The sequence below is a fragment of the Siniperca chuatsi genome, linkage group LG20, assembly GCF_020085105.1.
Source record: "Siniperca chuatsi isolate FFG_IHB_CAS linkage group LG20, ASM2008510v1, whole genome shotgun sequence".
In the NCBI taxonomy this organism is placed as follows: Eukaryota; Metazoa; Chordata; class Actinopteri; order Centrarchiformes; family Sinipercidae; genus Siniperca; species Siniperca chuatsi.
Genome location: NC_058061.1, coordinates 10,581,000 through 10,608,545, shown reverse-complemented (window position 1 = coordinate 10,608,545; position 27,546 = coordinate 10,581,000). Strand labels below are relative to the sequence as shown.

Below are 27,546 nucleotides of genomic sequence, written 5' to 3'. Positions count from 1 at the left end.
TTAAATGAGGCAGACAAAATATTACAAATCATCGTAAATATAATGAAGTTCAACACAGCAGCACAAACTACAGCCTGAAAACACACCATAAAGTTGAATTAACACCTCTCTGAAATAGTGTTAACAATTAAAAACACTTGCTCTGCCAAGGCTGCATAATCCTCTAACCCCCGAAATATTGTTATTAAATATGATTTTAATAATACATGTTTATAAATGTGTTATTTTACATTTTTTCTGTATCTGGATCAGCATCAATATAGATCATGAGAAAATAGCAAGAATGTTCTAGGTCTTCTAAGTCTGGTGATGTTTTATATTTTTCTTATTGTCAACAATCAATCCCACAAATACCTTCCTGCTGCTGTAAATACTCAACTAGGACACCAAATGTGTATTAATTCGCTGCAGAAAATAGTCCCCAAACAAATGCACTATTTACTAATTTTTGAGTAATGTTTGCTAAAAACCACAGTGCCCAACTGTTTTATGAAGTTATTGGGCCTTTTTAAAGAGTGAAACTATATACTTGTGAGCTGTTTTTAAAGATTTACATCTTTATTAAGAGCCAATGGGCTTGGAAGATGGACTAACACATTGTTGGTTTTGGTCTTTTCTTGGGATTTGTTGACAATATGAAAAACATAGGATAACATCAGCCTTATCCTTATAAGAACTCCATTAATAAGTTCCTGGATATGCACCAAACACTGATTACTTGTTCCCTGGCTCATTGGCCAACTATTCACCAAATTTCATTGATATCTGTAAACAAGATTTTCAGATATCCTGCTAACTCACACACTAATAGAAAAAACATTCTGGACCGAAAACCTGACCTCCCAGGCAGAGGCGATTACAAGTTTAACAAAAGTAGCGTGTATTTATTTAACATTTGACTGTTGTGTTTTATTTTTTAGTGTTGTATTTGATTTAATTACAATAGACAGTGCACCACTTTCTATTTTTCTGGTTATTAAGCATAAAACATAAGGTCAACTGTCCTTCAAATATGTTTTCTTGCTCTCTGAAGGCACCTGTGTGACAATATATTTCCCCTGAAAGACGCTAGCTGGCACTAGCTTGTGACATTATTACACTAACTCTATATTTACGCTGCTTGGATTGGAAGCCACAGCCATTAGTCTTGAGAGATAATTGACATTGCAATGATTGAGATTGTTTTATACACACAGTTGGTTTATACTTAAGTGTATAATACCATAAACACTACCAGCCTGTTAACAGCCTGTTAGCCCCCTGCTTATTTGCTGTTTTTGCAGAGGTTACAAAGTGAAGTTAAGTTTATTGAACTTGGTATCCTGTACTCATTGGTTTTTATTTCAAGGGTGTGAGAGAGACACAGCACTTTCCCCTGGCTCTGAGCAGATCCTCTGTGCTGTGTTATTGTAGTGGTGACCTTGGTTCTTCTCTAAAAGCCTTCTGTCAGTGCAGATTCTTACAGGCACACAGCCGTGTAGTGTTGGCTGAAAACTCATTGAATCTGCTTCGCCAAAGCCAACAGGGCAGAAGGGTGCAGGTGCTGCACTGAAATTGGTTTGCTTTTTGCTTAAAAAGTAAAGTGTGCTTTACCCAGAATGGCTCTCTCTAAACAGTCTCTGTAGCCAGAATCGGTTCCCTGTGCTCCACTTTGGGGTTATGGTTTCACTGGAATGAAAAAGTCTGTTTACACTGTGCGAAACAAATATACGGTATGAATTGGATTCTGATACTAGACTGTATATATTTGGGTTATGAAAACTGCTCAGATGGTGATTTGTGGCCATTCCAGTAAATATTCAGCGTGGGATAGGAGCTAGGTGAATCAGTCTTGGCCCACGTTCATTTTTTTAAAGATTATTATGAGTGTTTTCAAGGAGAAAATGGACTGAATGAGATCGAATTCATTTTTTTGGCAGAAGGAAAGGCTTGTTGGCACACTGAACAGTATCTAAATAGAAATCACATTTTTCACTCAAGTTAGATTTAACTGGAGTGCATTGTCCCCCTTTTCTGGCTCAGAAACTTTGCTGTCTAAAAATGTGAAAGTTGCAGCCGCAGTGTTACGGTATATTAACATTATTGGCACGCAGGGTGTTATATCTGGCAAGGAGAATCCATTTTGAGAGAGTTTGGAAATATTGTATATGTAAAGAGCATCAGCCACAGACCTTAGTTTCTTCTCTTAACCTGCAAAGCATTAAATAGGTCAGTAATATTTCCCTTCTTTTTGTTGTAAAATGCACAGGATACAGGACCAAATCATTAGCATGGACGGAATCCAGAGCATTAATGGTAACCAGGCAGAGTCAAATGACATTGTTATTGCAGCCGTTCCCGGGAAAGTGAGGGGAGCTGAAAATTTATATTTGATTTATTGCAAGGTTTGAATTTATGTTCCAACTCTCAATAGGAAAGTAAGTGATCTTCGCCCCCGGCTTCTCACAAGAGAGGGCCCCACAGCATCTGGTGCTGGAAACATCTCTGTATCAAACAGAGTTCCTTCTAGTTTCTCTTTGCACTGCTTAACCACCAAGAATTTACACCTGTAGGGGATATAGTATTACCATGTTTATTGGACTGGATTCAAGTCATGAGTGAAATAAACTGCTCTTTGTGGGAAACGTCGAGCGACAGGTTACTAGACACACTTTATTTTTGTTGTGTACAAACTGATTACCTGCTATTTGCTACTGTGCTATTCATGATTGCAAATATGGAGCTAAGTCATTATTTACCTTGGTTTATTATGTACTAAATGGTATTTGATAGTTTGAGTGTCTGCTCAGTATTGCAAGCATTATGACATTGATATAAAGATCTTTAATTTACTCAGCTCAAGTGCTGTTATTTATTGGAGTTCTTTTTCCAACAGCACATAGATGAGAGTAGAGATATACAGCTCACTGTCACTGTGAGTGTGTGTTTGAATCCTTGAAACATCGTATCTTCACATTATTATCTGGTTGAAGTGATGATACGAATACCATTCTTTATGGTTTGGTAATAACTGCCTTATTTTTCATAGGGACGCACAGCATTATTTATCACTGGCAGTGTTCATGGGGATTAATGATGCATAACTCTGCCGGAGTTGTCTGGCATACAGCACCAGCCGAAGGAATCTGGAAGGTTATCAGAGCAATAAATCCCAAGTTTTTCGCTGTTGTTTGTCACGATGCACTGCAGCAGCCAGTAGATATGACGGTTCCAGCTTGCCACCCCCCTTCTCTGTAAGCCGTCAGAAAAATAACACAACTTGTTTAAGCTGCCAGTTGATAAGGTGGAATTTGATCGCACAACCTCAAAGTTCAAAGCGGGCAACTGTTCTTAAATCTTCTCCTTATTACGTTGGCTCTGTCTGCTTCCAGCTGGATGATGGGGAGTAGATAAGGAGCGCACTGCACACTCTCTCCACCTCTGATGTTCGTTCTTGGCAGTGAGAACACGAGCACAGTCTGTTCAGTCTAGCATTTTAACTGTTTTGTCAATTGCCGTCATCCAATTCTGTTATGTCTATAAACTCAAAATTAAATTAGGTGTGCAGACTGTTACACAAGTTCAATCTATGCCTGCCCAACAGCAGTATTTCTTTCATCATGGCTTATTTTCTCTGTTTAATTTATTGAATCAATTGCCCCTTTAACTTGCCAAGCAGGAGGAAGCCATCCATGCATTGTCCATGATCCGGGCAGAGAGGAAGATTCAGTCTATTAGTGCAATGATAGGGCCTTTACTGCGGCGAGCTCACTGATTGAATGGCATCCTCCTCAAGGTCAGGCTGGAGCTAAGAGCTATTTTCTGCTTACCTGTGCAGCCAGCCAACCACAGAATCTGCACACAAACTGCCTTTACACCAGCAAGCTTAGTAAGCGGAGAAGCTCATCACTGATATTTCCAGCTGGTAACATGAAGAGAAACCTCTTTGCCTGCAGAAAAGGACACAAAGGCACGAGTAATATGATAAGTGGGATTTTGCTATAGTGCGTAAAGACATTAGGAATGTTGTTTTTCGATCTGTGCCAAGGGCCGAATCATATCCTCCCATTGTGTCCCTGTCAAAGCAAACCAGTGTGTTAAGTGTAAATCAGTTTGCAGCGAATGTGCAGACAGGGTCAGAGGTCAAACTGAGAGCACAGCTGTTTTGTCTGCTTGTTTCTGATGAACGTGAAGTGTATGCTGTTTCTAGCCTGGTTTCCTCGAAAACACAAGCATCTAGCTGAAATAATGCAGCATGATCACCATTAACCCAATTTGTGGCAGTCATGTTTTAAGCTGCTTATGTTTAGAGACCTACTTTATATATGTCCAAATTACAATTCAGAAGTGTGTCAGTAATCCAACATTGGATATAGTGGGAGAATAGGGTTAAAAATGTATGCGATGGATAGTTTGTGTTGAATAATCATTTCTCTGATGCTACATTATGTCACAAAGTTCAGTCATAACACTCATTAGAGCCCACTTTCTCCCAGCAGCTAATGTTTTGAAGTGAATTATACGCACTGCCATATTACATTTAGCCGGGCCTGACCTGTGCTAAGCCCTCAACCGGGGCTGTCATTTGGCATATGTTTTTTAAAAAAAAATCTTCTCGGTAACACGGATCACCAGCACTGTCACCGTATCCAGGGGGGGCGCTGCCACCTCTGCGAGATCAAAGCACCGTGCAAATCCGCAATACTGGATACATGGGAGTTGTGGGAGAGGGGGCCAGAACTGATTCACCTGTGCAGGGGCCGAGCACAGCTGCACTCCCACCAGCTGGAGCCCACGGACCACAGATAGGATTAGAGGCTTTAGCTGCAAAGGTCCCTCATCATCTCTCTGTCTGAACCATGTATGGCAACAACCCCCGCAAACACAAATGCCACTTTATGATCACTTAATAACACCCCCATCTTCACTTCAGGCACACACACACTCAGTAAATCAGCCCATGTGCTTTTATAGCCACCATTGTCTCTGCAGATAAATAGGACAACCCCGCAGTCTGGGACTCCCAGCCCATGAATCTAGTGTGGAGGCATTTTCTCTCCTCAAACACCGCCCCCCACCCCTCAGAAAGGTATCACTGTACGGCCCGCCATTGTGATGCTGCTCCCTGGCTTCTGTATCCGAGCTCAGACCCTCATGCCTGCCAGGTAAACCCGTCTGCCTCTTTGCTGCTGCGATACGGGAGTTTGGCTCTGACTGACTGAAACAACATCACCTTGTTTATCCTGTAAATAATTCACCCCTCCCGGGCAACAGAAACAAAATCAAGGTTGTGTGTTTAACAAGGGAGGCGAGGAATGAAGAGGAGCCAAAAAGAAAAAGAAAAATCAGGTGTTTCCTTTTTAGATAAACTTGCCGCCTGGGGACAGCGACAGATTCCTGATTCCTATGCAGTGCGAAGATGCTGCAGTGAGATGTGTTAGGAGGTGTGTGTGTGTGTGGTGGGGTTTATTTTGTGTGCTCACTGAACTTGCCCTTTGATAGCTCTCTGAAGAGGGTGCAGAGATACTGTCGGGGACATTCTTGTCGTGTTTAACATCAGAACCTATGGAGTGTGTCAGCGCGTCATCGACTTTGATGCTTATCATCGGGGGCTGTTCCAGGGAGCTGTCACCTTCCTGCCCGCCACCCCGTCTGTGACACACGTGTATGCGGACACGGAAGCTGCCTTCGTTTGTTTTGGTGTTTTGTGTTTTCTAACATCAGTCCCTTGGGGTAGTGTACCAGTGTCTACTAGAGACAGACTATTTACTTCCTTCTCACTTGTAGCATCCTCTCTGTTTTGTTTTGTTTTTTTATTTGTTGGGTTTTAAATATAGCCTATACCATGTACAGTGCAGTCCATATGCATTTAGACAGTATTTGTTATTGTGTTTATTTGTGTGTGGCTCTGTACTCTAGCACACTGGCTCTAAAATAAAACAATAGGTATTTTTCCATGTACCTGTTTACATGCACATTTTCAAATTGAGAATAAAAATGAAATTCAGAAAGTCACACTACAATTACCAGAAATGCCACAGTTGTCAGAGAAAAAAACTAATCACAAAATAAGTTAGAGATAATAATATATTTCCCATCTCTAATATTGTTAGAGATGGAAGATTTTGCATATTGTAGATATTACAGGTCAGGTATCTAATAAAGTCAACAAGAAAAACAAATCACATGCATCTGGCTGCCAGAAATCCCAAAAAATTAAGAATAAAAAGCACAGAGGTGCAATGTCTGCCCCTAAAAAATTAGAAATTAGAATCCGATTCAAAAACAGGTTTATTGCCAAGTAAGTTTTCACATACAAGGAATTAGCCTTGATATTTTGGTGCATAACGTTCACAATAAACATAGTAAGAGAAATGAAAAGTACTGCAAGTTAAGAATCTTAAATATAAAATAGAAATTTACAAAAATAATGTGTATCTGTTTTAGAATGAAAAGAGCTGTACAGTGTTTATAATGGAATACTCAAAATATAGATCAAGGAATGTGCTCATTTTCAAAGTATAAAGAATATGTAATATAATAATAATAAGATTTGCGTTAATGTAATGTAACACGTCAAGTTATCCCTCTATATTTCCAGTGGCTAAATAAAAATATGACACAGTATGCATGGATCACATGCATAATACAAATGCCATCTTAAGTGGGAATCAGCAATGAAAAGCCATCATCAAAGATACAGGGTTTAGATTAATTATGTAATCTTGTTGTGGCTTCAAGTCTATTTGCATAACAGTAGTTGATGGAAGCGCAAATTGATTTTCATTTGCACAATATTTTAATGCAAAATAACTAACTAATGAGGAAATCTTCATCTGGTTGCACTGGCACGAATCCCTACATTGTTCACTCATTATGTATGCAAACACCTTCAAACACACTTAAAGGTCCCATGAAATTGTATCATTACTTCCTTAATACAATTAAATTCCCATAGAAACAGGTTGTTGTGGTGGGACATAGCACAGTGAAGGATCAAAGTGTAAACCAATGGGATATCAGGATCAGTTTTATTCGATAGGAAAAGCTGAAGCGTAGGATAGCCTTATTGGCTGGACTTCTTAGTCACTCCCACTAGTGCAACACAAGGTCATCATTGAAATTGAACTGATTTCTAGGAAGAAACAGTTTTCCAAGAAGTTAAAGTCCCCATTTAATGGGATCTCTAAAGCTGAGACTCAGCACTTTAACCTCACTTAAAGTTTGAAATGTAATGCTGAAGTAGAGCCAAAACAATAGGAAATGAGTCATTGTCCAAATACTTGCAGATTGCACAGTACATTTGAACATCATTAGAGCATCAGTCAGCTTTATATTGTCCTGCAGCCAGAGCCTAAAGCTGCATGACAACTGTGAAACAACCATTGCAAAAGCAGACTTGAGTAGTGATACACAAGCCTCCCCACCATGCTGGTGTGTCGGCAAGGGACGAGCCAGGCACTGATCAGAAGACAACGAGGATCTGGATATTTGAAGCTGATATTGGGCCGGCTTCCCATCGGGCTACATGCTATGCCTCCCCTTTGAGTGTTGATTGCAGAGAGGAGAATTTGGTTGACTGATCTGAAAGGAAATTACTGGAGAGAGAGCTTATCCATGCCTTTGACTGATAATCAGCTCATTATCGTGTTGATCATTTACAGCTCTCCCTCTTGCCTGCTCTCTATTCTTTTAGCTGTGTCACTGAAGCAGAGCACAGAGACTTTTAATGGCTTGGCAGGGAGCCCGCTTTGGTGAGGCAGAGTTAAAACAACCATGCTAGCCCTGGCTAGTCTCCACTTTTACACAGTACAGGTCTCCACCCCACTTATCAACCCTCCCAGGGAAGAGAAAAAATTAAAGAAAAACAACAACAGCGACAACAACATATGCAACCCCAACGTGAGCAGTGCCCTAGTACCCCAACATGGCTAACTGTGCATGAAATTGAACTGATTGGAGTTATTGACCAGAAGGCTCCAGCCCCTGAGAGGACAGGGAGGAGGGTGGGGAGTGGGGGGCTTGTGTGTTACCTGATTGAGTGAAAAATCCTCGGCCGGTTGCTTTGATGCCCGGCACTTTACAGGAAAGAGTGATTTAATGGAAGCTGCCAGACCTCATCAATGTCAGCGCTCGTGTTGAGGGCCCACCGCTCTGCCGTGCTTTATATAAAATCGCTTGCTATGACAGGTCCTGATGGACAGATGTTTGTTAGTTGTTTTAACTGCACAGTAAAAAGAAACACGGATATCAGCCTCCACCTCTGGCTCTAATGACAGACTGTGGAGCGAGAGGAGCCTGTTACAGGCCACCCCGGCGTGCAGCACTCTCGCCTATGCTATTTTAGGCCTCTATAAATAGCCCTATTGAATTTTTGCGGGGTTGATAAGCCTATAATTAATGTGACCATCATTAGGCATGGACATGTTCTTCTCAAGAGGACCCCGCTGGTGAGGTGAAGCGAGGAGAATGGAGACTTCTCCTCTCTCCTTGTTTTTACTGAGCAGTGTGAGAGGGTGGAAACTGGAGTGACAACCAGCTTCCTGGTGATGTGCAGAGCTGCTGTGCAGAGCTGCTGTGCACTTTGTTTTCGAACTGCAGGATAACACACAGCGTCATCTATCAACTCTCCACAAAAGCCCACTGTGCAGCGTCTTCAGTAGATCTGAATTGCATTGGAATTGCATCATTAATAGAGCAGAAATGATTCCCAGCAACTCTGGGAGAATATATTGACCCCTGAGGGAGACTAGAAACAAGACAATGTTTTTACAGGAGGAATATCTAACTAGAGGTCCCATTACCACTTCATCAATATACAACAGCAAGTGAGCAAGGAGACATAGGGGAGTAAAAAAAAAAGAAGGAATGTAATAGCTTATAGTGCTAATGGCAGTCTGAGCGCTCAAGTCCCAAACATTCAGCCGCCTCATCTCATCTGGGCTGTGTAATTGCCCTCCTGGAAGCTGCCACGCGAAGCGGCTGCCTCGCGAAGCGGCTGCCTCCGTAGTGAAGAGTGGCAGCTGCTGGATGTTCAGGAGCAGGCCTAGGTCAGCTCCCCAAGTGGGGCTACTTGCAACTATGAGATGTTATAATTAATAGCTATCTGGGGCCCCCGGGGCCAGTGTTGGGTGGGTGGGAGGGTGATATTATATGGATAAATGGAAGCCAAACAGAAAGAGACACGAGACTTATTCTCCAGTTAACAAAATGTATACTTATCATCACTTTGCCTTTAGCAAGTATGCCTGTGCAGCAACTTACCCCCTGCTTTTCAGGGAGATTTTTCTCGCTTGTTTGTATTAGGTTTCCCTTCCGTATCTAAACGTACCTAGAGATAGTTTGTGGTGTGGTGTATCATGGGAACTTATTAATCTTTGGGGACCGGCGTTCTCCCTAGTTAAGTAAATATACATTAGCTGCTGTGCAAGATACAAGCTCCCAGCACCTTCAGAAAAATCTGTTACTTTAGCTTCCCTCTTTCTTCCCATCCTCCTTCTCTCTCTCTCTCCCTCTCTCTCTCTCCCACTCTCTCTCTCTCTCTCTCACTCTCTCTCTAACATGCCGCCTGGGGGCAAATCTCACTCTGTCTCATCTGCTGCTTAATTTCACTGGAGCGGCCCTCAGTAATGAAGCGCCTTGATGTACATTTGCCAATTTCTGCCTCTGCCACTGCGGTATAATTGGGATGTGACTAAGCATGAATACCCAGCGCAGGGTTGGTTGACCTCTCGGCGACCCCACGAATAGCGCTTTTGTCATAATGGAGGTATTATCTCACATAATCTGGGAATGGAGAGGGATTGTCTGCAGGGTGCCAGGGATGGAAATGAATTGATATAACTCCCCGCTCCTGTGCACCACAGAGGAGAAAAAAAACTGCAAGATACGTTTTTTACATGCTCATAATGAAGACATTTTCTTCTTATCTATTGCTGCTTTGTGTTTATTGGAGTCGGAGAGCAGCTTCTGGCAAAAGCAGGGGTGGGTTTTTCTAGGAAGGGAGGGAGTTTTGATGCTGTGGCACTAGAGAGGATTTGTCTGTATGTGTGTATATTTGTGTATGTCAGCCTTTTCCCTGCGTGGGTACACTGTGTACTCATGCACATGTTAGTGTGTATGTGTGTCTGTTAATGACCCTGTAAAATGACAAGCTGAGCTGGCAGTGAGAGTACAGCCGACGGTCAGAGAGAGAGGGAGAGGAGGTGGAGGAGGTGGAGGAGGCAGGAGAGTTCAGATGGAGGTGGAGGGTGGGTATGGTTGCGAGGTCGGTGGTTCCACTGTGATTCACCATGTTGTCATCAGAGGGACGGGGGCCCCTGAGTGGCCCTCTCTATTCCCACCTAAGAGGTCTGCAAATGGAGGGGCCGCGCTGTCATTATTTACAGCCTGCAGCTCCTAACCTTGGATTCGGAGCTCATCACGGCGTAGGGAAAATCAGATAGGACTTGACGTGTACCCAAGCCAGTGACCTTGATAAGTGTGAGGTGCCTGCAGCAAGAGGTTAGGGAAGAAGAGCTTGCTTCTGTCGGCTTTCGCATTGGATTTGCGCATACATGTTTGTGTGTATTTGTATTTCAGCCAGGTGGGGATGGGGGGGGCACGGCTGAATGACTGAACCATGACTCAAGATGACACGTGGTTGGCCCGCTCATGGACCAAGATACAGCAGGCATATGTGGCATTATTTCTGTTCCTTTTGCTGGCACAAGTGCTTAAAAGATTTGATTAATTCATTAGTCTATTGCAGTGATGTTGCTAGGTACGCGTTCTGCGTCTCTGACACATTAAAATCCAAAAGGACGCAGTAAACTCACTATCGACTCGTCCGGGGGACGCACACTATTTTTCCCTGACAATGCTACATTGTGGACGAAAAATCTGTGTTGAAATCATAGCAATAAACAAAAGAAACCTCACCTTTAGAACATGAGTTTTACTCTGAACGTTTTGACAGTGCACCAGTTGTTGTGTAGCTATAGCATGTCAATTTAGCCTGGTTAGTCAAGCTCATGTAGTATCGCTGCTCAGCTTTATGGGAGCATTACAGTTACAGCTAGTTACAGTTAACATGGACACACACATTAGTGTCAAACTGTATTCCAGCACTCCAGATGGAGCATGACTGGAGCATTTATTATTTATTTGTGTTATTTATTTTTTCTTATTAACAGTATGCCAGTATTTGAGTGCCTTATCTGTTACAGTAAGAATTATGGCCAATGAGCCACTGTTGAATATTTACATTTCAAAATAAATGACAAAGTTGATTTCAAACCCTAAAACCGAGGTACATACCGAACTGTGAATTTTGTGTACCGTTACACACCTAACAACATGAATATAACCATATAACATCAAACACAAGTTTAACACTACAATTTGTCACAAAACACACATTTTATTGAGGACCCGCACAATTTTCCCTGGGACCCACTCAAATGACATTACATTGAAAACCTATCAACATAGTCCTGGAGCCACCCTCTGGGTAGCCCCCCTAAAGGAAGCTTGGGTCCCGCCGACACTGTTCCTCACAGTCGTCCAGCTCTTTGTCCTCACCGCTGCCCAGCTCCTTGTCCTCACCGCTGCCCAGCTCTTCGTCCTCACCACTGCCCAGCGCCTCTGAGAGTCAGCTGCCCAGCGCCTCAGAGACCTGCCTGTCACCTCCTGAACCTCCTGAGCTGCAGGAGCCTCCTGGACTGCAGCTTACTCCTGTTCCTGCGGAGCTGCAGCAATCCGCTGAGCTACAGCAGTCTCTAGTTTCTGCTGAGCCACGGCTGTCTCCTGTTCCTGAGCTGCTGCAATCACCAGTTCCTGAGTTGCAGCAATGTCCTGTTCCTGTTGAGCAACAGCAGCCTTCTGATCCACCTGAGCTGCAGCTTCCTGGTTTCCTGGCATCCCTGGCTCCACCGGCTTCTCTGCCAGTCTCTCTGTCGCCGGCCTCCTGCTCAGATCTCCAGCCACGTGGCCAGCCTCTAGAGCGGTTGCATCTACATTGTCGGCCACCTGCTCGACCACCTGAGAAGTTCTGCATTTGCTGCCGGCCTCCTGAGGGGTTCCGCCTTCGTCGCCGGCCTCCAGAGGGTTTCTGTCTTCACCGCCGGCATCCTGTCCGACCTCCACAGGAAATTCGCCTTTGTCGGCGACCTCTGGAGTGCTTCTGTCTTCGCCGCCAGCCTTCAGTTTGACCTCCAAAGGGGTTTTTCCATTGTTGCCGGCCTCCTGAGTTTTACCACTGCCTGCCTGGGTATCAGTATAAGCTTTTTTTCTTTCATTAAAAGATATAAACTGCACCTACTCCACCTGAGTGTCTGCATTTGGGTCCTACTCCTGCCAACTTGGTTCCCCGGCTTGACAATTATTGCAACATTATTTTTGATCGCTTGATTGTTTGTCATTTATCAAGTAAAAATACCAAACATTTGCTGGTTGCAGCTACAACTAAATGTGAGGATTGGTCACTCTTCTCTGTTTCTGAACTCTCGCTCTAAATTGAATAGGTTTTGGGTTTTGGATTGTTGGTCATACAAAACATGAAATTTGAAGATATCACCTTGAGCTATTGGAAATGATGACTGATGTTTTACCAGGTAAAAGCCACAAAACCCTCCCACATCAGCTGTGCATGTAAATTGGCAGCCTTGGTCTGAAAACACATCTGACCCTTGCTTAAAGTAATCCTGGGTAATTTTTTTTCTTTTTGATTATTTATTTGTTTCCATCTGAACTAGTTACCTGGAGACAAGAGGGGGGAGCACAAAATAACAGAAAGAGCATCTCTGGATGGGTGATGAAAATGCATTTTTCTTCCCCCACCGAGATGCTATTTGGTTGTGTGAAATGATTAATTTCACACATATACAGGTCATCCCCAAAAGCAGCAGCATCTCATTCACAAGGGGCCCCCGTCAGCAACAAAACAGGAGGCTGCAATAAAATGAGCAAACAGCAGCACGTACTGTACGTCAATAAATCTTTGGAGGTTAAACCTGAGCGGTGTAGAATTTGAGCAGCCCCCCCCCTCTCATCAGGTAAAAGTCACTGAGTACATCAGAACTGTTGAGACCAAAAAATGGCAGATGAGCAGTTCGGGGGAGTGTCCTGTGGTAGCAGGTACATACTCTCACACACACAGAGTCTGTGTTTGCATAAGTAGGATGGAGCCTTGAATTATGGGGTTTGTGTAAATAAGGAGATGAGACTGTTTTTAGCACACAGGGAAGAAGGAGTGCTTGGATGAGAATAGTGCCTCTATGTGGAGTGGAATTGGTCTTGGGTTGTTTACGACAGCTCACAGCCCTCATATATCACAAGCAGTATGTTTGCTGTGAAGCTACAGTTTGTATGCCATCTGCCTTAGCTGAACTTGACCCTTCAAACAGACTTATATTTTGTAAACTGAGCTCACTGTAACTGCTGTTTTTATTTTCTCTTTTTTAGTGGATGATCCAGAAACCCCATAAGGTGGCTACCTTCTTCGGGTGCATCGGTACCGACCACTTTGGGGAGATCCTGAAGAAGAAGGCTGAAGAAGCCCATGTTGACGCACATTACTATGAACAAAACGAGGAGCCGACCGGTACCTGTGCAGCCTGTATCACCGGGGACAATAGGTTAGCCACCTTTCAGTTACCTTTGACCAAGAAATGACCCTATAGCTCAGATTCGAAATAGTCCTTTTGGTTCATTTTTACATCCTCCGGCAGGCAGTTGACTTCTTGGGGCTGGAAGTCATAACAGGGAATCATAGCTCGGCTCACACATCAAAAGGAAAAAGAACAGCTTGAGTGCGTTTTTTCTAGGCCCCCACTCAGTCTGTGCCGCCCCAGTGGGTTGTCATCCATCTATAGGCTGACAGTAGCAATGTGTTAGAGATGGCTGGGCTATCCCAGTTCTCACCTGTCAGCCTTCTCGGCTGTAAAAGGGGCTTTAGCGTCTCTGGCGACTCTCACGCTAGCATCATCATCAGCACGTCTGAGACAGCAGAGGTCAAAACCTACACGCACACACACACACACACACACACACACATATCACTAACAGCGAGGCCTCCAGTTCATGATAGACCAGGTGTGGATCAATAACCTCCTTCTCTAAACACTCCCCTCCTCTGCAGCCCTTCATTCACTGCTACTGGAGTTGTCAGTCAGTCAACGGCTGGACCTCAACTGCCCCGCGAGCCAGCCCTGCTGAATGGTCTTAGTGGGCTTGTTTGATGAGGGCTCTGACACCTGAAAAGGTCAGGTGCCGTGCTCAGGGAGACGAGCTCTGTAATATTTCTTACAGGTGTTTAACAGACAGCTCAAGAGGCCAGAGGAAAGGTCGCCGGCAGGGCCAGATTGGAAGGGTGATGCCTTTGAAGGATTGGGAGCCAGTATGTCACAGCCCCCAGGCTAAGATTAGTGCAAGTCTTCAAAGGAAAAAAAATCTACCTCCCCTACTCAATCTGACAATATGAGTTCCAATCTGTGACGATACTGTATGTTGAATAATCACATTTTAGGTGTTAGGAAATAAGTTTTTCTCAGTTCTTACATGTGTAATCAAAGGTTCAATCAGTCAGTCCCTCAGGGATCTGAGAGTTTTTGTGTGATAATTGTAGCGCAAAATGACTTATTTTGCATCTGCTTTTCTAAAAAAAAAAAAATGTTGCTACAATCTGTGATCAATTTTATGTTATTTTGTGATAAATTGTGCTAATGTTTAAAATATTTAAACATTTGAGATTGCTTAAAGAACTTAGTGATAACCTCTAAGCGTAATAAGCTTCAGTTAGAGTAAAAGTTGTTACTAACCTGTGCAGTTGCCTATAAGATGTTGAATCTGTAACTTGTTTTCCCCTGAACTGAGTCTGGAATGTAACCTTAGTGCTTCCTACCATACCATTTAGCACTGCCAACAAGCTCAGCTCCATTAACCAAATGGTTAGTTTGTCAACTGGCAAGTCTTGGTTGGAGAATATATAGCCTGAGAAGACAAGTTGTAGAGAAACAAAGTCCTTTTCACCATACAAGGATGTTTCATTATGGATATTGATGCTTGATGCTCTCCATGCTAACCATGGTTAGCATTTTCCTCGCTGGGTGAGAACGGACCTCTTCCTATTGCACCACTTTCCTGTCATATGGTCGTCTAACAGTTTTACCCTAAGTAGTGATGATGGCTGCTCTAATTTTGATGGCCGCTCATAAAACGACAACGCATAAGGACTGGCTAATAAACTATGTTAAGATAATGCCACCTGCCTCACTTTCCTGCTCCCACCACTCACTACTCAACTCAAGTATTCATTTAGTAATACATTTCTGTTGTTTTTCCATCTTTTTTAACAATGGACCACTTTTCCAGGTGATAATATATGATAATATGAATAATTTGGAGGTGGCTCATTGTTGGCCTTGAAAATCCCTCTGCTTATTTCAGTCTCTTCTTTTTTGGTGTTTGAGATAACCCCTTTTTTTCAAAGAAAAGAAATAAAGATTTCATCTTGGTTCAGACATTCTAAGAAACCGTTATCATCCTTTTAGATCTTGAAAGAACAAAGGAAAGTCTGGGGCCCGAGTGTTTTTAGGGATGTTTTTGAGACAAAATTAAGATGGATGATAAGCGAGGTGGAAGATTTATGGGGTCTGTCTCGGCAGGTCCCTTGTTGCTAACCTGGCAGCGGCAAACTGCTACAAAAAGGAAAAACACCTGGACTTGGACAGCAACTGGGAGCTGGTGAAGAAAGCCAAGGTCTATTATATTGCGGTAAGTAAGAGACCCTCTACATTCAAAATGACTGTTCCCCAACTCTATTGCCAGAAGAGGACAAAATGTTAAGAGGCTTTATTCAGGAAATGCCTCAGTGCGCATTCTGCATTGTCAATATATCCATTCGTCCTTTGTTGAGTGAAATGAGCTACGTTACCTATTGAGACAATACAGCTCCATTCTCTCTATTTTCTCCTCGTCTTTGTGCACGAAGCTGCAGCACAGTGTGAAATTGTTCTACATGTAATGCATTCATTCATTTCTTTTATCATGAAGACAAGCCAACAGGTGCTGTGAAAGTGTGAAAGTGTGAAAATTGATTATTCAAGTTCACTCTGCCTTACCCCCTCCTACACAATCTTCCCCTTACAGACAAAACACACACACACACACAGATTGAGGAGGACAGATGTGCGCTTAGACATTCACACACACTCAAGCTGCACTTCATTGTCTTCATTTACAGGTTCTGGAGTAGGATGGCCTGCCATGCTCATGTTTCACTGTTTGGGATTACATTTAATTCTGGTAGATCAACATTTTCTCTGATCTCAAGTCAAGATGATAGCCCTGAAATTGCACTGCATTCCATGTCTTTAAGCAGTTCATTATCGGCATAAATCAGCATTACAGCCTAGCCATCAACATACTGCTCGGCATATTGTCCCAAGTGAAATTCACAGTGCTCTCCCTGTTGCCCACAAGCCCTCTAAACATGAGTGTACTGTAGTCAAATAATGACAGAGGTTTCATAATAAGCCGCCCAGTCGCAGAAACAAACACCCCCCCCCAAAAAAAAGCTGTCAGTGCTTGTGCCAGAAAGCAAATCAGTCAGTCCATCCTCCAGAGTTTGTGTGGTCTCATTTTTAGCTTCTGCTTCGCATTAGCAAACACGGCACATCCTCTGCAAATTGGCAGTTGGGTTTTGCCCACATCCGACAGTCTTGCGCGCAGGGAAAAGCTTCCGTGGGATTTGAGGGGGGATAGAAGGGCCACAAATGGGTGTTTGTCAGTGCTTGGAATCTCAAAAGTTGTTTCCAGCGTCCCTCCTGGGCCTCTTTGTCAAAACAGGGGGATCATTCGCTTTATTAGAGTCCCATTCGCACTTCTAAAGTACTTAGCCAGATACACTGCCACAGCTATTCCCACTTAATACTGTGTGGCGTGTCTAGACCGGTGTTCACTAAGGCCTCCTCTCTCCATTAACCTTGTCGAGAGCACTCAGATGTATTTACCCAATTTACAGCCAGATTGTACATTTTCTCCCTCCCTCTCTCTCTCTCTCTCTCACTGTACCAATCTCTGCTGTGTATTAATGTACTTTGTTGATTTTCATTAAATGAGTGCTGGGTGGTCTTTTACGCTCTAATCTGCAAATGTAATTACTGAAAAACGTGCATGTGTGTATGTTAGCATGTTATTTGCTCACAGTGTGTCTATATTTGTTGGTGCATGTGTGTTAAAGAGGTGATTGATGATTCCTGGCAGAGGCTCTCAAGGTGCCTGCTACTATGTGGTGTGATTGGATGAAAACAGAATTATTAGAAGGCTCTTGCAGCCAGTCTGGCTCATCCAGCAGCAGCGGCGGCAGCAGCAGCAGGGCTGGTGGCAGACGCAGAGCAGGGAGGCAGCACTGCCATTTCTCACAAAGAGAGAGAATGTTGAACTCCTGCCAAATGTTTGGTGGCAGGCTGTTGCTAGGAAATCTGGGTCCTTAGGCAAATCATTGCACAAAGACCAATAACAAAGGCGCGAGGGGGAAGAAGGAATGGCTAAATGCATTTCAGGCAGAGGATATCTCTTTTTTTGTTGAATGCCATCGCTACTGCAGTGATGTTTACAGTTATTTCTTTTCCCGACGAGTGTAAACATCAGAAATGGAGGGTGATGTATTGTATAAAGGGGAGATGAGTGACTCTAATTGGTGGGGGTGATGTGTGCATGCTGGCCCAGTTAGCCTCTTTCCCCCCCTCCTCCCCTTCACTCCATCTTTCCTTCCATCCCCATCCCCCCTTGGCCCTCTATAGACACCCTCCCTCCTCTCCTCTTTGCCTCCCCCTGTCTCTTTCTTCAGTCTATCAGGCACACATACACTTGCTGCTAAACACACACAGCATGCACGCACACATTCTGCAGCATACCACTGGCTTGTTTTTCTTACTACTGAGCTTCTTTGCCCAGTAATTTGATCTCTACTGTTTGATGCATTCTCCACGATGCCACTTTGAATTAACCTATGGCTATACAGCTATCCTTAGCCCCAGCTAATAAAATGGCCTCTCCTAACTTGTGCCATTTACATTTAGGAAAAAAGAAGAGCACTTGGTCCATCTCATGATCATGCACAGAGCAAGTAACAGAAATGAAGAAGAGGGGAGCCGAACAAGACAATTGACTGTGAAAAGGCCTGTTAATGACTGGGCACAGATGGTCAGAAATAACCCAAGGATAGACGGAGGAGACACTCGCCTCTGCCAACTGGCCTGATACACAAAACTCACCCAATGAGACACAAGCTGCAGTGCTGTTAGGTCACAAACCTGATCACAGCTGTGGACGCTGTTCGTTTACGCCCTAAGCTAATCCCTGTTAGCCTGCGAGAGCTTAGCCACGCCCAAGGAAAACAGCTAGCCCACCTTTTTTAGCAGAATACCTCACATTGTTAACACTGTCATACTGCATATAGCATTAATTGGCAGTTTTACTCTTGCCCTCACTGCAGGGGAAAGCTGAGTCCAGCTTCAGTCATCGTAGCATAATATGCAAGAAAAAGAGAAGAAGGGGAGGGCAAAAGGAGGGGTAAAAAGCGCAATACTGGCACCACAAGCAGCACGTCAGCCTGCTTACACTCCAGAGTGGCACACATATATACACACACACACACACATTGTTACTCTGCCCCACCAACCCCTGCAATTTGCAGCCAAAAATGTGAAGGGAGAGGTTTTCCACACACACAACTGACATCTCATCTGCCAGTCGAAGGGCTGATTAGCACAGAGGTGACTGCGGCTGTGTCTCTGTCCAACTCAGAGGACTACACTGTCCTCACGCTGACCTTGTGCTTCCTCTACCTCTCTTCCTCTATCCTTTTCTATCCTCCTCTCTCCTTCCACTCTCCCTCTCACCACTGCTCTTTATCTCCAATATTCCTCCCTTCCTCTGTCTCCATCTCCTCCCTCTCCTTTTCTGTCTTTTCTCTCTTTCCTCTCCACTCTGTACTGCACCACTCTGCACTGCCCCTGTCCTTCCACATAGCCAGGGAGGGATCACGAGGCAAAATGCAGGCAATGGAGAGAGGGAGGAAGGGAGGGAGGGAGGAAGGGAGGAAAGAGAAGTGGAGGGGGGAGAAAAAAACTGGCAGGCTCCCCCTTTGTCTGCAGGCGATCAGTTACAGTCTTGGTTGCCGATGAAATTTAATCCCCACTGCATTTACATGCCAAGTTTGACTTCTGGCAAGCCTTATTAAATAGATTTGTAAATCATTTCATCTTGATTAGAATCTGTTCTCATGGGATCAACATTTTTTCGCCTTGCTTGTGTTTTGTTATGTGCACAATCTGTGCCCACTGGTGTTAAAATTTGAAAGTCAACCCTTGGTGTTGTTATTTTTCTGTGTGAGTGAGTGTGAGCAGTAGGTTTAAGGGACAAAGAACGATGGGTGCCAAGTCCTGTCCGTCACTGGCCAAGCCACTGTGTCAGTGTGTCTCCTATCTCTGGAGGTCATGTCAGTGGGCGAGCAACTGCTATGATGTGTCTTCTCTTTATTAGACTGACACCACAGTGTCTTTAGCATGGAACAATGTTATTTCAAATTGTGCCTAATCAGATGGTATTTTGTAATTGCCAGCAAGCATCTTATGAATATGAATTCATAATTGTTCAATTACAAGCTGACTGCATCATATTTATTGGCTTATTTTTTTTTCTCCTGCTGGCCTGGACCAATTATAGGATTTAAATCTTGAGGCAATCAAGTGATAAGGGTGAGGCGTTTAGTGTTTGCTGTCACTATATAATTCTCTCGAATGTTAAACATGCATCTGGGAGGGCTGTATTTGTCAGAAGGCTGTGCGTGGAGGTGCACCTGCCTAATTGAGTGGTAATGAGCTGTCAGGAGTGCGGGCTTGGTGATTGGCTCTCGGCGGGGCGTCCCGTGCCAGTGGGATGTATGGGCTGGCCCAGCCCTGCTGGAGGATCAGCCAGCTCCACAGCCCTGCAGGCCTGAGTGGGCGGAGCGTGGTAAATTAGGGTGGAGAGGCCAAATGACGCTGGCTGCCTGTGGCTTTCACTCGTCTGAGGGATTTATTTAGGTTGTTTACAATTATCCTTACTCCTGATTTGGTTTCACTTCTTCATGGCAGAGGTGGAAGATTTCAGATGTCTTGCTTTAGTATAAGTAGCAATACGACACTGTAAACATAACTCTGCAGTAAATTGGTGCAGTTTGTGTTGTTTTCAGCCCATTCAGAAATTTTCGAATCCAATACATAATAGTTTTAAATTTAGAATGTTGTCAAGAAAATGTTCTTAAGCATCAAATGTAAAAGTACTCTTTATGCAGATTGGTTCCTTTCAGAGTGTTATATTATTATAAAGGCATTGTATTATTAAATTGTTATTACTGATGATTTTTATTGTAGATAAACTGCTGGACAATGCCTCATATTTTATAAAATTATAATATGCTTTATGTAAAATCTTATTCTACAAAGTAACTAGTAATAGCTGTCAGATAAATGTAGTGGAGTAAAATGTACAATATTTTCTTTTGAAAAGCAATGGAGTATCATTAAATGGAAATACTCAAGTAAAGTACAATTACCTTAGAATTGTATTGTACAGTATCTTAGTAAATGTACTTATTACTTTCCCCCACTGTTGAAATTTCCATTTATTTGTTTTATTAAGTACAATATAAACACAGTAAGCTTTGGAAAAGCAACTATGTTTGAAATTGTTGTGGAGGAAGTTTACAGGATGTCAGGGTTCACCTCATTTTGTTATTACAGAGGAGAAGTTCTCATCAAACTGAATGGCATCTATTTTGGTTTAGATTTGTGTGATTTATTTTTATTTAATTTTTATTTTTTGTTAGAAATGTGTGTAGAAATATTTAAAAGTTGGCAGGGCTGTGCTGGTTTTATTTTGGGAGTCTTTATTTCCAGCATCCTAATTTGCTGAACAACAGAAAAAAAGGCTTTAATCCACTGTATCTTGAGTAATTGCCTGGAGGGGGGGGGCACATTTTTGGACTCTGGCAGGCTTCCAGGCTGTAGTCCATATTACTCTGCCAGCATGCAATGACTTTCTCCTTGTACACCCACGTTACCTTGTAAAAACTGTTTTTCTTCTTCAGCAGGGAAAACACCATGTCCTTTCACCCCAGATTACTGTGTGCATCTGCTCCACCGGCAACAAGTCTGTTTGCCTCTGCCTCGCTGTAAAAGGGATGAAATAGTTCAGACTTAATGATATTTCTACTTTCCATCACCTTGTCCGTTCGCTCCTTCTGCATCAAAGCACCCGACGTGTGTGTGCCTTTTTATTCATGAGACCAAGTTGTAAAACGTAGAATAATGTTTCAGTCCTACTCTGGGATGTTGTGGCCATTTGTGCGAGTTCCATGGCTTAATTGAATAGACTGAGTAATTATTTGTCAAGTAATGCTGAGCAGAAAATAAATAGCCACTTTGCGGCCGTGAATTGTGCCTGATGGCCATGTGTTGATACTCTCACCAGGGAGAGTAAAAACCTGCTCTACTGGCTAAGTATCTGATTAAGATTCACATGATGAAACCGCAGACGCTTTAGGATAGTGTGTCTCCTGGGCAAAGATAGTGAGTAGAGTTAAGTGTCAGATGCTGTTACATTATCATGCTGGAGCATAAAGCCTCAACTGAATAAATATTGCTGAAATATTCTCTTTACCACAAACCATCCGCAGCACTCGGGTCAGTTTGACAGTTCCTGAAAGTGGCCTACAAAGAATCACCACAGATGTGCATCTCTGTGCAGCAGATGCTGGACACTGTTCTTTGAGAATTGTTTCCTTCTGCAAGGTTTCATTTTTCCCTTTTATGTCGCTGTAATTTGTTTATGGTCTGTAATAAGCCAGTGCATATCTTCCTTCTGCCAGTTTGGCCTGAATCCATTGTAAACTGCCAGTAATTTTTTTCCTCTCTATTTTTAAAGGAGACTAATGACTTCTGAAGATAATGTAATATTTTGTAAGGATTTGATCATTCATTCATTTAAATTATAATCCTCAAGATTTACATAATATCACACCTCAATTTTGATGTTATTTATGGCTGGCATTTTTTCTGCAATAGCCATTAAATGTATTTGCATTCTGTAATTACCTTTTTGTATTTTGTTGTTTCCATTGTTAGGGTCAGAAAATCCGCATGGGATGCAAAATTTGCAATCAATTTTAAGTGAATGTACACTCACTAGCTTTTTTCAGAGCTTTCTTTCGCATCAAACATTCTTCCTTAGCGGATGGAGTTTGCTCACTTGTCGTCATGTGACCTAATAATAGAACTTCGGTTACTTGATAACAAGTTGGTCATATATAGATTCAAATTGCCTACACATGCACAAGGTATTCACAGTAAACGATGCATGTGTGCATGTACTGGATGTGGTGTGGAAGGCAAAATCTGGTGCATGCATGAATTTCGCAACGGCATTCGATCATAAGTTTAGTGTTACTATGTGGGCTGTCTTCTTTAGTCTTCATTGTTACGTTACGCATTTAGTTATCTCAGCTGATACACAAGTTTCTCCTCTAACAGTTGAATGAAAACCAAAGTGTAAAAACGGCAAGTTTTTGATGAGAAGAGTCCTAAGAAGTCACTGCGCCCAGCAAGAAATAGTCCTCCACAGATTTTTTTTTACCTTTTCACAGAGCTAGGCTAGCTGTTTCCCCCTGCTCCCAGTCTTTATGCTAAGCTAAGCTAAACATCTCCTGGCTGTAGCTTTATATTCAATGGACAGATATAAGAGTGGTATCGATCTTTCATTCAACAGTTTACAAATAGAAATTTAAAAATAGAAAAGCAGCAAAACCTCAAATTTGAAAGACTGGAACTGGGGAATGTGCGGAATATTTGCTTGACAAATCGATAATATTTATTATTTTAATTGAGTAATCGACAAATAGTTTCACTACAGCAACTGATTTTTGCCTGGGATTCAGTAAGCATGTCTAGGGTTAGCGCATACAGTGGGAAAGTGTTTATTTTTCATACATGGTCCCACTCAGATATAGGCTAGTACTCTGACCTTATCTATTGTTTCTCAAGTGTATATTGTAAGCAGCTTTGGAGGCTTTATAGAGACTTAGCCGGCAGGGCTGCCGTTGCTCTGGTGGAACATTTGGACCTCTGGCAAGTGTCAGATTTTCAGCAGCACATTAAATCTCTTAACCCAGTTCTTTTTTTCCCCTCCCCTTCCTCTCTCTCTGTCTCTCTCTCTTCCTCTTTCCCTCTCCCCTTGCCATGCTAACAAGCTGGCTGTGATTTATTTTTCATGTGTGGTGTTGTTAGCGTCCGCCTTTTTTATTTTTTATTTTTTCGCTGGCATCTAAAGTCTTGTGCCAGTGGTTAGCCTGGTGCCCAGGCCCTGAGGGTGCAGAGTGGAAATGCAGCCAGAGCAGCTGCACATCCACCCCGACCGGGCAAAGTCCTCCAGTCGCACTGTGATCGGGAGGCCAGAGCCACTTTGATTAGCATGTCCGTCGTTATTGGCCAGCTTGAATGTCATGCACCGTGAGCCCAGTCGTCTAATGCTTGGGCTGGCCAACGGCGCTGCTCCCTGCAATTACTGATAGGGCTGCTTGTTCCAGTGCGGAGGAGAGGCCAGGGAGAGCGCCAAAGTTCCAAATGATTAAATAAATAAAAAGCAGACATCTTCCTTTTTGATGTTCTATATGTGCGTGCCTTATTTTCAGATGCTGTGGCGCAATCACATTTGAAAGCATTTTGCACTCCCAACATAAGAAGGGGGAACCAATCAAAACAATAACTGTGGTTCCTTTTGACAAAGCCCTTGGCTCACAATTGTCAGAAGATGTAAGCTGACTCATCCACACAAGAAGGGCATGTATCCCTGGGAGCGAGGGGCGAAAAGCTATGATGAATCTTCCCCTCTGTGCTCTCCTCTCTCCACTGAGCCTGCATGGATTAATTACATGACTAGTAGCTAGTTTAGTCCCATTATTTATTTTTTCTAATGAATAATTTTACTCTTCCTCTGCGCCTAGATTTTATTCTGCTCAGGACTTTTCGGCTTCACCCCGTGGAAATAAGAATGCATTGATTATTTTCCATCTAGCAAATATCCCACCAACTGAGGAATAACATGCCTTTCCCCTAATTGGTTTGTTTATCTTGAGCAACAGACTCTGGGTTTGTTTGGACTCTGGCTGGCATCCACACACTGCACCGCTCCTCAGCATGATTACTCACCTTGGGAGGAGGATGCTGGAGCAAGGTTGATGTTCCCCGCATAGACATCAGGCTGTCATTCTCCCCGCTTATGTGACATCATTTGCCAAGACAGATTTGTTACAGGAAAAATAAATTCAGGCCTAAAAAGGGATTGATTTAAGGACAGGCTGCGAGTGGAAAAAGGCGACAGGAGGGATGGAGGCTCCCAGACACATTTCACCACCGAGAGGGCTCGGGCCGGATCCAAACAAGCTGCCAACAGAAGATGGATTCTGGCTTCATGTATAATTGATAAACTGTATGTTCTAGGTGTCAGCTTTAAAGAGGGAGCTAGGACTATATCAGGAAGCTATTTTTCCTCTCTGAGGCGAGCATCATTTTTATTTTGTCCTCCCCCGTTCTCTGGCTTATCTTCTCAGTTCAGAAAGCCCCGTTGAAAATTATCGTTTTCTTTGAAGACGACGTTTGGGAAGTGCAGCTTTAAAAGCACATCCTGTTCCTGTGCCTATTAGGAGTGCTAGTCCAGGGCAGATAGCCATCTGCAAAGTTGACTGTACATCCTGAGTTATCAGGATTAGCTCTCTCACTCTTGACACCTAGCACATTAATATTAGCTATGGGAGACTCTATCCTGCTGAAAGCAGCATAAAAGGATTAATGCAGTGCTTATCCTTTTGGAAATAATGCCCTTTATTGAGCGGATTTGACACTGTAAAGGCTAATGATGACATTGAATGGAGCCAGAATAAGTAATGGTGCATCATCCCATGTCATGCAGCCAGGATAGTCACTATTTGCATTCCGATGGCTCAAACTGTATTGATTTTGCTGAAGGCATTTGGTTGTTTTTCCTCTGCAGCAGTAAGAAAGTGTTACTCAATCATCAACGTTCTGTAGCTTATGACAGTCCACTCCCTGTAGGCCCAATGACATGCTTCGATCATCGTCAAACTGTATGCTACGATCTCACCTCTGAGCACTTTGAGCTCCAGCAATTACTGTTACATGAAACACAATATGCCAGCATGTCACCCTCCCTGTCTGTCATGCAGAGACTGTGGGATTAATGTGGCTTTGCCCACTCACTCTTAATAGTAATAAATTTGTATCCTGCCAGTCAGCTCTATGCGTGTTAGTGGTACAGTTTGTACCACAAAGGCTGACTATTTCAGTGGACCAGAGGAGGGTGGAATGCCAACTTTGTACCCTATCATTTCCCTTTAACAAAATTTAATAGCTGTGAAAAGCAGTTTTCTATTGTTTTTTTTACACAGGACTTGAAGTTAAAAAAGTGGCCTGATTCATATATTTTTTTTAATATCCCCCATGTACACTTGACTCTGAATGTTGCTAGATGTAAACAGGAAATGTGCCGGCATGTGGTAACAGGATCCTGCCACACTAAAAATTTAAATCAAGCTAAAATGATTGTAATTCAGTGGGAGAGTCTCCTTGAACCCCTAACATGATTTGATTATAAAGGTTAAACAACTGTAATAATAAATCTGTCAAATTTTTTATAAGATGTGTCATTTTGTGTCGGGCATTATAGCACTGCAGGGCAGACTAGTGGCCATCAGGGCCACCTGAGAACATTCACTCTGTTCATTCTGCAAAATTGCTGCTTCTCCTATGTGTTTTTTTAGCTAACAAGATAGTAACCTTATCAATCACAGCTGCTTCCCTCTCTCTCCCAAGGACTTGTGTTGATGTGTTCTAAGTGCTCTCTCCTTTGGCGGTTTTAATGGGAATATTGCATGCTCATTTGAGCGATGCCTCCCTGTTTCTTAATGAGCTGATAAAGCCCCAATTATGGAGGCAAATCCTGATTTCTGATTTGCATTACCGACTCTTGTTTCACCACACACGGCGGAAATGTACATGATTAAGGTGCTGAGATGTTGGCCTTCCTTCCCAGAGACATACATGGTGTGTGTGATGTGCATGTGTAGGGACACAGGAGATGGACAGATTAGATTAGGTACAGTAGATGCTGCACGGCCCCAGCCGTTTGTGCATACAATGTGATTTAGTTGTGAGGTTTGAGACGGGCTGTGGGGCTGCTCTGGGCTCTGTGATGGGTGGAGGGACAGACTGACAGTGACAGTGGGGTGGTAATGGCTCTGAATGAGGAGGAATGGCCCTTGTAAGGCCCCCTCCCAGTGGCAGAGCAGAGCAGAGCAGCCCTGTCCAAATACACAGCAAAATGAATTCTTCTCTACACCTGTGTGGGGGTTTTTCTCCACAGAACTTGAAATGGAGGCTATTTATAGCTTCACCAATCTGAGGAGAAATGGCGAAAGAAATGGAAAACGCTACCCTTAAAGAAGCCCAGACTTCACTTTTATTAAGTATCAGCAGCTGCAGTAATGCCACAGCCCATCAGATGTTGAGACATCAGTGGAAGTAAAAAGATGAGTGGATGTTGAATCCCATTTGCTGTTTTTTGAACAGGACCCCGACCCAATAGCCAGGAGGGGGACGCAAGGCAAATCAAAGTTGACCTCTGGATTTGTGATCAGAGATGTGGACATCAGTATGAGAGCAATTGCACATGTAATCCCAGGTTTGTTTTCATACAGCCACATATTTGCCTTTCTTGCCCTCCGTACCCCTTTTCGTCTCTGAAACTGAAACATCATGTTTAGAACTTTGACTGGGGAGCTCTGCGGTTCATGAAAAATGCATTCACTCCACTCTTTTTCTAACTCTTCGCCTCTGATACCCTTGTCATATCATATCCATGTCATGTCAGTGTGTGTATTAATTATGTAGGAGGCGCAGTTGAGGAGACAATATTGATGCATCTCAACTAGACGTCCTATGTATATTACTCACCCGTCGTTGGGAAATATAAACAAGACTTAATTAAGGATGAGAAGACTCTTTAATGTTTAGCCTTGTGAGTAAATAATTTGTAGCAAGTGTTTATAGGAAGCATTTCTTTCTTTCTGCCTGCTTTTCCCTCAGGCTTCATTTTATTCTCAGAGTCTCACTCTATTCAACCATTGTGGTCACTTTTTCCGGTTGAACTGAGGTGTTCGACCTGGTCATCCCGCCTGGGTTTAGCCTCTCTTTCAGCCTGCCGAGCTCACAATTGCTCAACGTATTGTCAACGAATGGCACCCAGTTGCACCTTTTGGAGGTGTCCCAAATTGCAAAGGTAATTTATTTCTCTGGAAGTAAAATTATGCATGAGTATGAGGTCATATTGTAATATAAAATTGCTCAGCAGTTGCACACATGCCAGATTCTGTTTGGGATTTGTGTTTCTGTTTATGAGTCCTCTCTGTGCTGTAATCATATGGAACTGTGATAGCACTTGAATATATTCCCACACCAAATGCATTTCAGG

General features: G+C 43.1%; 1 protein-coding gene across 4 annotated transcripts in view; it reads left to right on the top strand.

Moving 5' to 3' along the window:
• Positions 1-27,546, top strand: part of LOC122868184 (adenosine kinase-like) — a 103,936-nt gene that overhangs the window by 32,303 nt on the left and 44,087 nt on the right. For all 4 annotated transcript variants that reach the window (XM_044179933.1, XM_044179935.1, XM_044179934.1 and 1 more), the window contains exons 5-6: positions 13,423-13,595; positions 15,624-15,732. In XM_044179933.1, the coding sequence (XP_044035868.1) occupies positions 13,423-13,595; positions 15,624-15,732 (282 nt within the window). The remainder of the gene's footprint in view (positions 1-13,422; positions 13,596-15,623; positions 15,733-27,546) is intronic.